This window comes from Oncorhynchus gorbuscha, linkage group LG19, assembly GCF_021184085.1.
Source record: "Oncorhynchus gorbuscha isolate QuinsamMale2020 ecotype Even-year linkage group LG19, OgorEven_v1.0, whole genome shotgun sequence".
NCBI lineage: Eukaryota > Metazoa > Chordata > Actinopteri > Salmoniformes > Salmonidae > Oncorhynchus > Oncorhynchus gorbuscha.
This window is the reverse complement of record NC_060191.1, coordinates 71,429,540-71,441,009: the sequence shown is the minus strand read 5'-3', so window position 1 is coordinate 71,441,009 and position 11,470 is coordinate 71,429,540. Positions and strand designations below refer to the sequence as shown.

Sequence of the window (11,470 nt, the reverse complement as noted above, 5' to 3'; positions counted from 1 at the left end):
GTCAGTCAGGCAATCAGTCAGTCAAGTAATCAGTCAGTCAGTCAAGTAATCAGTCAGTCAAGTAATCAGTCAGCCAGTCAGTCAAGCAGTCAGTCAGTCAGTCAGTCAGTCAGTCAACCAACCAATCACGTCCACTTGAAGATCCTCCTGATGAGTCTGACCAGTGAGTTGTCCCAAACAGCCTGTGAGGTCCTCTCCCATAGGCTATCCTCTTTCCACATGCCTCGCCCCTTCCGCTCGGCCTTGACCTCTGCCTTGAGCAGCCGTTGGTGGAGCCGCAGGTAAAGGTGGGACTGAGGGTGGAGTCCAGAGACTGGGACAGTGCGTGCCAGACCCAACCTCAACACCTCCTCGTTCAGACACAGACTCCTCAATGACCCCTGGGGGAGAGAGAACAGAGGGAGGTTAATAACAGGTTTCATTGTCTTCAACATTCAGTTAATTCATAGCCAGTCAGTAACTAACTCAGGTATGTTAGTCCACTCAGACAGTAAGGCTGCGTTTACACCGGCAGCCCAATTCTGATCTTGTTTTACACTAATTGGTCTTTTGACAAATCACATCAGATTGTTTCACATCAGATCTTTTTCAGAGCTGAACTGATTGGTCAAAAGACCCAATTAGTGATAAAAAAATGATCAAAATTGGGGTTCCTGTTAAAACGCAGCCTCACTGACCCTGCTACCAGAGACCAGACAGGAACTGACCCTGCTACGAGAAACCAGACAGCAACTGACCCTGCTACCAGAGACCAGACAGCAACTGAACCTGTTACCAGAGACCAGACAGCAACTGACCCTGTTACCAGAGACCAGACAGCAACTGACCCTGCTACCAGAGACCAGACAGCAACTGACCCTGCTACCAGAGACCAGACAGCAACTGACCCTGTTACCAGAGACCAGACAGCAACTGACCCTGCTACCAGAGACCAGACAGCAACTGACCCTGCTACAAGAGACCAGACAGCAACTGACCCTGCTACCAGAGACCAGACAGCAACTGACCCTGCTACCAGAGACCAGACAGCAACTGACCCTGTTACCAGAGACCAGACAGCAACTGACCCTGCTACCAGAGACCAGACAGCAACTGAACCTGTTACCAGAGACCAGACAGCAACTGACCCTGTTACCAGAGACCAGACAGCAACTGACCCTGCTACCAGAGACCAGACAGCAACTGACCCTGCTACAAGAGACCAGACAGCAACTGACTATGTTTTCCAGAAATCCTGGTTGGAGAATGACAGATTTCCTGGTTATCCTGGGAAATCTCCAACCAGAACTTTGAGAAAACCAGAGAATTTATTACAAATTCCCTGAATTTTGAAACCCGGCCGACAGACAGACAGTTATTGACCAGTCCGACAGACAGACAGTAACTGCCCCGGCCAACAGACACCAGACAGTAACTGACCCGGCTAACAGACACCAGACAGTAACTGCCCCGGCCAACAGACACCAGACAGTAACTGCCCCGGCCAACAGACACCAGACAGTAACTGACCCGGCCAACAGACACCAGACAGTAACTGCCCCGGCCAACAGACAGACAGTAACTGCCCCGGCCAACAGACAGACAGTAACTGACCCGGCTAACAGACACCAGACAGTAACTGCCCCGGCCAACAGACACCAGACAGTAACTGCCCCGGCCAACAGACAGACAGTAACTGCCCCGGCCAACAGACAGACAGTAACTGCCCCGGCCAACAGACAGACAGTAACTGCCCCGGCCAACAGACAGACAGTAACTGCCCCGGCCAACAGACAGACAGTAACTGCCCCGGCCAACAGACAGACAGTAACTGCGCCGGCCAACAGACAGACAGTAACTGCCCCGGCCAACAGACAAACAGTAACTGCCCCGGCCAACAGACAGACAGTAACTGACCCGGCTAACAGACACCAGACAGTAACTGCCCCGGCCAACAGACAGACAGTAACTGACCCGGCTAACAGACACCAGACAGTAACTGACCCGGCCAACAGACAGACAGTAACTGACCCGGCCAACAGACACCAGACAGTAACTGACCCGGCCAACAGACACCAGACAGTAACTGACCCGGCCAACAGACACCAGACAGTAACTGACCCGGCCAACAGACAGACAGTAACTGCCCCGGCCAACAGACAGACAGTAACTGCCCCGGCCAACAGACAGACAGTAACTGCCCCGGCCAACAGACAGACAGTAACTGCCCCGGCCAACAGACAGACAGTAACTGCCCCGGCCAACAGACAGACAGTAACTGCCCCGGCCAACAGACAGACAGTAACTGACCCGGCCAACAGACAGACAGTAACTGACCCGGCTAACAGACACCAGACATTGCAGTGTCTCCTCCTCTCTGCTGACCAGTTTGAGCCACACCGTCTGGGCCGGGCTCAGGTGCTGCTCCAGCCACACCCTCCCCTCTGGGGTCAGCTCCACCCCCGCCAGGCGCACAGCCAGTGGATACACACGACCACCACCTGAGAAGAGAAGACCTGCCAGGTGAGACACACATACAGTACACCTGAGGAGAGAAGACCTGCCAGGTGAGAGACACACATACAGTACACCTGAGGAGAGAAGACCTGTCAGGTGAGACACACATACAGTACACCTGAGGAGAGAAGACCTGCCAGGTGAGACACACATACAGTACACCTGAGGAGAGAAGACCTGCCAGGTGAGACACACATACAGTACACCTGAGGAGAAAGACCTGCCAGGTGAGACACACATACAGTACACCTGAGGAGAGAAGACCTGTCAGGTGAGACACACGACCACCACCTGAGGAGAGAAGACCTGCCAGGTGAGACACACATACAGTACACCTGAGGAGAGAAGACCTGCCAGGTGAGACACACATACAGTACACCTGAGGAGAGAAGACCTGCCAGGTGAGACACACATACAGTACACCTGAGGAGAGAAGACCTGCCAGGTGAGACACACATACAGTACACCTGAGGAGAGAAGACCTGTCAGGTGAGACACACATACAGTACACCTGAGGAGAGAAGACCTGCCAGGTGAGACACACATACACTACACCTGAGGAGAAAAGACCTGTCAGGTGAGACACACATACAGTACACCTGAGGAGAGAAGACCTGCCAGGTGAGACACACATACAGTACACCTGAGGAGAGAAGACCTGCCAGGTGAGACACACATACAGTACACCTGAGGAGAGAAGACCTGTCAGGTGAGACACACATACAGTACACCTGAGGAGAGAAGACCTGCCAGGTGTGACACACGACCACCACCTGAGGAGAGAAGACCTGTCAGGTGAGACACACATACAGCACACCTGAGGAGAGAAGACCTGCCAGGTGAGACACACGACCACCACCTGAGGAGAGAAGACCTGCCAGGTGAGACACACATACAGTACACCTGAGGAGAGAAGACCTGCCAGGTGAGACACACATACAGTACACCTGAGGAGAGAAGACCTGTCAGGTGAGACACACGACCACCACCTGAGGAGAGAAGACCTGTCAGGTGAGACACACATACAGTACACCTGAGGAGAGAAGACCTGCCAGGTGAGACACACATACAGTACACCTGAGGAGCGAAGACCTGTCAGGTGAGACACACATACAGTACACCTGAGAAGAGAAGACCTGTCAGGTGAGACACACATACAGTACACCTGAGGAGAGAAGACCTGTCAGGTGAGACACACATACAGTACACCTGAGGAGAGAAGACCTGCCAGGTGAAACACACATAATGTACACCTTAGGAGAGAAGACCTGCCAGGTGAAACACACGACCACCACCTGAGGAGAGAAGACCTGCCAGGTGAGACACACATACAGTACACCTGAGGAGAGAAGACCTGCCAGGTGAGACACACATACAGTACACCTGAGCTAAGGAGTTCCTAGCTATGGCTGTGGTCTATTGCAGACCTGAAGGTGGCACAGTCAGAAGCTTGATAAACTAAAAGACAGACTGTTGTAAGATATAGTATCAGACATGCACTATGCAAAGATGTACAACCACAGCAGTAGAGATACTGTATTACTGAAGGCACAGGCAAGGAAATACATTAAATACCTGTGGGCAGAGGTCAAGCCTGTACACCTGTGGGCAGAGGTCAAGCCTGTACACCTGTGGGCAGAGGTCAAGCCTGTACACCTGTGGGCAGAGGTCAAGCCTGTACACCTGTGGGCAGAGGTCAAGCCTGTGTCCTAAAACTACAGGAGGTCAAAGAGACAAAGCTATAGAGATTGTCTACTAATCTCTTTAACTAGAGGAGAGCGTCTCCCTGGTCTCGGACGGAGCTGTAAGAGCACTTTCTAATACCCTCTAACTCAGTTTGACTGCAGGGCAGAAGCGTAACGTAATACTGCAGCTAGCCCTCTTCTCTAACAGGCTTACTATGCTAACTCAGTCCGATGAAGGGAGCTAAACCAAGTCTTGTAAACGTTTATGGTCCAGTGCCCTTGAATGCGGGCAGAAGGCATGACACTCACGTTTAGAAAAAATAAATGTTGGTCTAAATCAGATAAAGATGAAAAAGATGTTGACGTTTCAGTCACAATGACCTTTATCAGACATCAAGCCATGATCCAATACCCATCAAATCAAATTAATTGGATTAAAATAGTGTTTACTTTGATTTTAGGAAAATATATATAAAACTGTCTCTACAGGAGAGACCAAACATTAGGTTGACTACTATACTTCATCAAAGCAAACCTTCTCTTCCACTAAATCAAACAGCACAGTTAGAGACCAGCAGACAGTCTACAGCTGACACAGTTATGTTAGAGACCAGCTGACACAGTTATGTTAGAGACCAGCTGACACAGTTATGTTAGAGAGACCAGCTGACAGTCTACAGCTGACACAGTTATGTTAGAGACCAGCTGACACAGTTATGTTAGAGAGACCAGCTGACACAGTTATGTTAGAGAGACCAGCTGACAGTCTACAGCTGACACAGTTATGTTAGAGACCAGCTGACACAGTTATGTTAGAGAGACCAGCAGACAGTCTACAGCTGACACAGTTATGTTAGAGAGACCAGCAGACAGTCTACAGCTGACACAGTTATGTTAAAGAGACCAGCTGACACAGTTATGTTAGAGACCAGCTGACACAGTTATGTTAAAGACCAGCTGACACAGTTATGTTAAAGAGACCAGCAGACGGTCTATGGCTGACACAGTTATGTTAAAGAGACCAGCAGACACAGTTATGTTAGAGACCAGCTGACACAGTTATGTTAGAGACCAGCTGACACAGTTATGTTAGAGACCAGCTGACACAGTTATGTTAGAGAGACCAGCTGACACAGTTATGTTAGAGAGACCAGCAGACAGTCTACAGCTGACACAGTTATGTTAGAGAGACCAGCAGACAGTCTACAGCTGACACAGTTATGTTAAAGAGACCAGCTGACACAGTTATGTTAACAAGACCAGCTGACACAGTTGTTAGAGAGACCAGCTGACACAGTTATGTTAACGAGACCAGCAGACACAGTTATGTTAGAGACCAGCTGACACAGTATGTTAGAGAGACCAGCTGACACAGTATGTTAGAGAGACCAGCTGACACAGTTATGTTAGAGACCAGCTGACACAGTATGTTAAAGAGACCAGCAGACACAGTTATGTTAGAGACCAGCTGACACAGTATGTTAAAGAGACCAGCAGACACAGTTATGTTAGAGACCAGCAGACACAGTTATGTTAGAGACCAGCTGACACAGTTATGTTAGAGACCAGCAGACACAGTTATGTTAGAGACCAGCAGACACAGTTATGTTAGAGACCAGCTGACACAGTTATGTTAGAGACCAGCTGTCACAGTTATGTTAAAGAGACCAGCAGACAGTCTACAGCTGACACAGTTATGTTAACGAGACCAGCTGACACAGTTATGTTAAGAGACCAGCTGACACAGTTATGTTAGAGAGACCAGCAGACACAGTTATGTTAAAGACACAGTTATGTTAAAGAGACCAGCAGACACAGTTATGTTAAAGAGACCAGCTGACACAGTTATGTTAAAGAGACCAGCTGACCAGCTGACACAGTTATGTTAAAGAGACCAGCTGACAGTCTACAGCTGACACAGTTATGTTAAAGAGACCAGCTGACAGTCTAAAGAGACAGCTGACACAGTTATGTTAAAGAGACCAGCTGACACAGTTATGTTAAAGAGACCAGCTGTCACAGTTATGTTAAAGAGACCAGCAGACAGTCTATGTTGACACAGTTTATGTTAAAGAGACCAGCAGACAGTTATGTTAAAGAGACCAGCAGACACAGTTATGTTAGAGAGACCAGCTGACACAGTTATGTTAAAGAGACCAGCAGACAGTCTACAGCTGACACAGTTATGTTAAAGAGACCAGCAGACACAGTTATGTTAGAGAGACCAGCTGACACAGTTATGTTAGAGAGACCAGCTGACACAGTTATGTTAGAGAGACCAGCTGACACAGTTATGTTAGAGACCAGCTGACACAGTTATGTTAAAGAGACCAGCTGACGCAGTTATGTTAAAGAGACCAGCTGACACAGTTATGTTAGAGACCAGCTGACACAGTTATGTTAGAGACCAGCTGACACAGTTATGTTAGAGACCAGCTGACACAGTTATGTTAAAGAGACCAGCAGACACAGTTATGTTAAAGAGACCAGCTGACACAGTTATGTTAAAGAGACCAGCAGACACAGTTATTATTATTATTATATTATGTTAGAGACCAGCAGACGGTCTATGGCTGACACAGTTATGTTAAAGAGACCAGCAGACGGTCTATGGCTGACACAGTTATGTTAAAGAGACCAGCTGACACAGTTATGTTAAAGAGACCAGCTGACACAGTTATGTTAGAGACCAGCTGACACAGTATGTTAGAGAGACCAGCAGACACAGTTATGTTAAAGAGACCAGCTGACACAGTTATGTTAAAGAGACCAGCTGACAGTCTATGGCTGACACAGTTATGTTAAAGAGACCAGCAGACAGTCTACAGCTGACACAGTTATGTTAAAGAGACCAGCTGACAGTCTACGGCTGACACAGTTATGTTAAAGAGACCAGCTGACAGTCAGTCTACAGCTGACACAGTTATGTTAAAGAGACCAGCTGACACAGTTATGTTAACTAGACCAGCTGACACAGTTATGTTAACGAGACCAGCTGACACAGTTATGTTAACGAGACCAGCTGACACAGTTATGTTAGAGAGACCAGCAGACACAGTTATGTTAAAGAGACCAGCAGACACAGTTATGTTAAAGAGACCAGCTGACACAGTTATGTTAAAGAGACCAGCTGACACAGTTATGTTAAAGAGACCAGCTGACAGTCTACAGCTGACACAGTTATGTTAGAGACCAGCTGACAGTCTACAGCTGACACAGTTATGTTAAAGAGACCAGCTGACACAGTTATGTTAAAGAGACCAGCTGTCACAGTTATGTTAAAGAGACCAGCAGACAGTCTACAGCTGACACAGTTATGTTAAAGAGACCAGCAGACAGTTATGTTAAAGAGACCAGCAGACACAGTTATGTTAGAGAGACCAGCTGACACAGTTATGTTAAAGAGACCAGCAGACAGTCTACAGCTGACACAGTTATGTTAAAGAGACCAGCAGACACAGTTATGTTAGAGAGACCAGCTGACACAGTTATGTTAGAGAGACCAGCTGACACAGTTATGTTAGAGAGACCAGCTGACACAGTTATGTTAGAGAGACCAGCTGACACAGTTATGTTAGAGACCAGCTGACACAGTTATGTTAAAGAGACCAGCTGACACAGTTATGTTAGAGACCAGCTGACACAGTTATGTTAGAGACCAGCTGACACAGTTATGTTAGAGACCAGCTGACACAGTTATGTTAGAGACCAGCTGACACAGTTATGTTAAAGAGACCAGCAGACACAGTTATGTTAAAGAGACCAGCTGACACAGTTATGTTAAAGAGACCAGCAGACACAGTTATTATTATTATTATATTATGTTAGAGACCAGCAGACGGTCTATGGCTGACACAGTTATGTTAAAGAGACCAGCAGACGGTCTATGGCTGACACAGTTATGTTAAAGAGACCAGCTGACACAGTTATGTTAAAGAGACCAGCTGACACAGTTATGTTAGAGACCAGCTGACACAGTATGTTAGAGAGACCAGCAGACACAGTTATGTTAAAGAGACCAGCTGACACAGTTATGTTAAAGAGACCAGCTGACAGTCTATGGCTGACACAGTTATGTTAAAGAGACCAGCAGACAGTCTACAGCTGACACAGTTATGTTAAAGAGACCAGCTGACAGTCTACGGCTGACACAGTTATGTTAAAGAGACCAGCTGACAGTCAGTCTACAGCTGACACAGTTATGTTAAAGAGACCAGCTGACAGTCAGTCTACAGCTGACACAATCGGGCTCCTGAGTGGCACAGTGGTCTAAGGCACTGCATCTCAGTGCAAGAGGCGTCACTACAGTCCCTGGTTCGAAAAAAGGCTCCCATAGGGCGACGCACAATTGGCCCAGCATCGGCCGTCATTGTAAATAAGAATTTGATCTTAACTGACTTGCCTAGTTAAATCAAAATAAATACATTGAAATGTTAGAGACGGTTACGTAAGAGTGCAGCAGACGGTCTCTGGGCAACCGTTATGACGTTCTAATAGGGATTCGTATAGATTTAAATGACTAATTGGGGACAGCTGTGTGAATGATGAGACTAGACTTTACAACAGCTGGGAGGTGAATTCTAATCCTCATTATCATACTGTAATTGTCCTTTACCCTGTGGGCTCTGAGTGTGTTGGTAAAGTTGAAGGGCATGTGAACCCATCCATTCTTCCCATACCTTTAGCCAACAGGGGTCTACCGTACCTTTAGCCAACAGGGGTCTACCGTACCTTTAGCCAACAGGGGTCTACCGTACCTTTAGCCAACAGGGGTCTACCGTACCTTTAGCCAACAGGGGTCTACCGTACCTTTAGCCAACAGGGGTCTACCGTACCTTTAGCCAACAGGGGTCTACCGTACCTTTAGCCAACAGGGGTCTTCTATCCCTTTAGCCAACAGGGGGTCTACCATACCTTTAGCCAACAGGGGGTCTACCATACCTTTAGCCAACAGGGGGTCTACCATACCTTTAGCCAACAGGGGGTCTACCATACCTTTAGCCAACAGGGGGTCTACCATACCTTTAGCCAACAGGGGGTCTACCATACCTTTAGCCAACAGGGGGTCTACCATACCTTTAGCCAACAGGGGGTCTACCATACCTTTAGCCAACAGGGGGTCTACCATACCTTTAGCCAAAAGGGGGTCTACCATACCTTTAGCCAACAGGGGGGAGAGGACAGGGATGTAGATGGGGATGTGCTCCACCTCCAGTCCCGTCTCTGTGATGGTCTGGACTCTCCCTCTGAGGCTCACATTCTTCTCTATGAACCTCGCTGGGATCTCGGAGGCTAATCCAAACCTAGTGATCTGACGATGGGTGGTGAGGCACAAAAGACCTGGTTAGAAAATCATTCATAACCGTTGGAAGTACAACGCGTTGTAATCTGTTACACTGCACCGTCCTAGGACGTCACCGTGACATAATTGTTTCGGGCAACACAAAATTGGAACCAATTACTAGTATTCTATTAACTAAACAAAACGACATATTATTATATTAGCTAAACACAACAACAGATAAGCAAGACCTTTCTAAAGCCATGGGGTGGTCTGGTTGATCTGGTTAAGAAGAAAAGGCTAACTAAACAACATCAACTAGGATAAACACATCAGGCAAACAGCTCATCAACTGCCACCCTCCATCCTAAATTGACCCTGACCATATGACCTATCCAGCAATATGGCATTTAAATTGAACAAAGGGGAATGGATCATCTCATCTCCAGTCTGGTAAAAAAAAACGCCACAATCTGTTGGCGTCTTCGAGATAATTAATTCCCTTGATTATTGGGCAGAGAATTTAGCCCGTCTTTAACATGGGTTTGTGGGAAACTCGACTCGCTACCTCCTCCTGGTGGAACATACCTGCATCGCAGCTCGCTTTATATGAATAGGCTTCACTACTTACCAATTTAATACTCCTTGATATTACTATTACCCCGGCAATTGCTAGTCCAGTACTGATGTTCTAGAAGAGAAAACAGATAGATGTTAGCCAAAGATGTGTTAGCTAACGTTGGGTCTTTATTCCATTTTAACATCTAATCTGCGGTCTCATTTGAATGAACCGTCTTATCCCCTTCAATGCTTGCATCTGCCATTTGTATCCCATTTGGTTCTTACCCGGACAATGGTTAAATTATCGTCAGCGAACTGAGAAATTACTGAAATTATATTTTTAGACGGTGTTTCTCCTTTCTCGTCTGTCTCTGCCTCACTTCTGGACTCCGACATGTTGTTGACATGTCTAAAAGACTACAACAGTCGCCCCGCCCACTAAGTACAGTAGGTAGCGTGGACCAAAAAACCCTACAGTACCGTCTGGTGTGGCGTTTTCATTCATGTTTCATTATCTAGTCCTATTGCTGCTAAATCGAATGTTATATATATTGTGTATAGAAAATATGATGCAATAACATCAATGAGGTGTGAGATGTGTACAAACATTCTCACGGCGTCACAAAGTACAGTATGTTGTTAGAGTAATCCCGACAAAAAAAACATTTGAAACCACTGTGTGCATTTCTAAGACGCATTAAATATTTTAAACATTTCCCAATATATCTTGGGAAATGTTGGTACAAAAGTTCCTCAGAACATATTACATAGGTACAGTCCAGAGTTAGGGTCCATTCCGTAGAAAATCCTACCGATTTAGAAAGTAAAGCAAATGTCAATTCCAAATGTTCCTCGTTGAACTATTGAAGAGAAATGGATTGCAATTTTAGTGTAATCGCAAACTGACTGGAATTTCAATGGAATTGAACCCCAAACTCTGGTACGGTCACCCTGTAAGGTCCGATCTTTTCAACTTAAAGGGGGTCACGTGAACACTGGCCTCAGAGAGGGTAAGGACAACTCCAACACCAAAGCAGGTTGTTTAAAACCAGCTTTTCTTGTGTGTTGGGTATCAAATACTTGTTTGCAGCAACCCATCACTAATGATTTGTATTCCATGTGAAAGTCAATAGCTGAACAATCTTTTTAAAAACCCTCTCTTGCAGTAATCTTGGAAAATAATGTACAAACTGAAATTAAGCCAAACAGACATAAAAAAATAAGAAGTTAATATTAATTTAAATATTTAGGAAATCAAACCAATCATAGCTGCAGTCAAGGTCCATAAATATTTGAACATTAACCAAGTGATTATTATTTTAGCTGTCTACCCACAGCATATTGGGGTTTAAATTAAATAATTAATATGAGCTGAAAATGCAGACTTTTAGCTGTCTACCCACAGCATATTGGGGTTTAAATTAAATAATTAATATGAGCTGAAAAT

The 11,470-nt window shown here is 46.3% G+C and overlaps 2 protein-coding genes across 4 annotated transcripts; both read right to left on the bottom strand.

The window, feature by feature from the left end:
* c18h3orf33 (c18h3orf33 homolog (H. sapiens)) lies at positions 1-11,470 on the bottom strand. Of its 3 annotated transcripts, XM_046314144.1 has the most exons (6): positions 10,309-11,468; positions 10,094-10,153; positions 9,356-9,492; positions 9,096-9,112; positions 2,317-2,480; positions 1-380 (listed from the first exon to the last, which is right to left on the bottom strand). In XM_046314144.1, exons 1-6 carry the CDS (start codon positions 10,417-10,419, stop codon positions 126-128), a joined length of 744 nt encoding a protein of 247 aa, XP_046170100.1. In that variant the 5' UTR covers positions 10,420-11,468; the 3' UTR covers positions 1-125. The 3 variants fall into 3 exon arrangements, with proteins under 3 accessions (XP_046170100.1, XP_046170101.1, XP_046170099.1); XM_046314145.1 differs by lacking the exon at positions 9,096-9,112 and having other exon boundaries at positions 2,365-2,480; positions 9,339-9,492; positions 10,309-11,470; XM_046314143.1 differs by lacking the exon at positions 9,096-9,112 and having other exon boundaries at positions 9,339-9,492; positions 10,309-11,466.
* On the bottom strand, positions 2,488-4,063 carry LOC124005153. The gene is made up of 2 exons (XM_046314140.1): positions 2,847-4,063; positions 2,488-2,802 (listed from the first exon to the last, which is right to left on the bottom strand). Exons 1-2 carry the CDS (start codon positions 3,650-3,652, stop codon positions 2,589-2,591), a joined length of 1,020 nt encoding a protein of 339 aa, XP_046170096.1. The 5' UTR covers positions 3,653-4,063; the 3' UTR covers positions 2,488-2,588.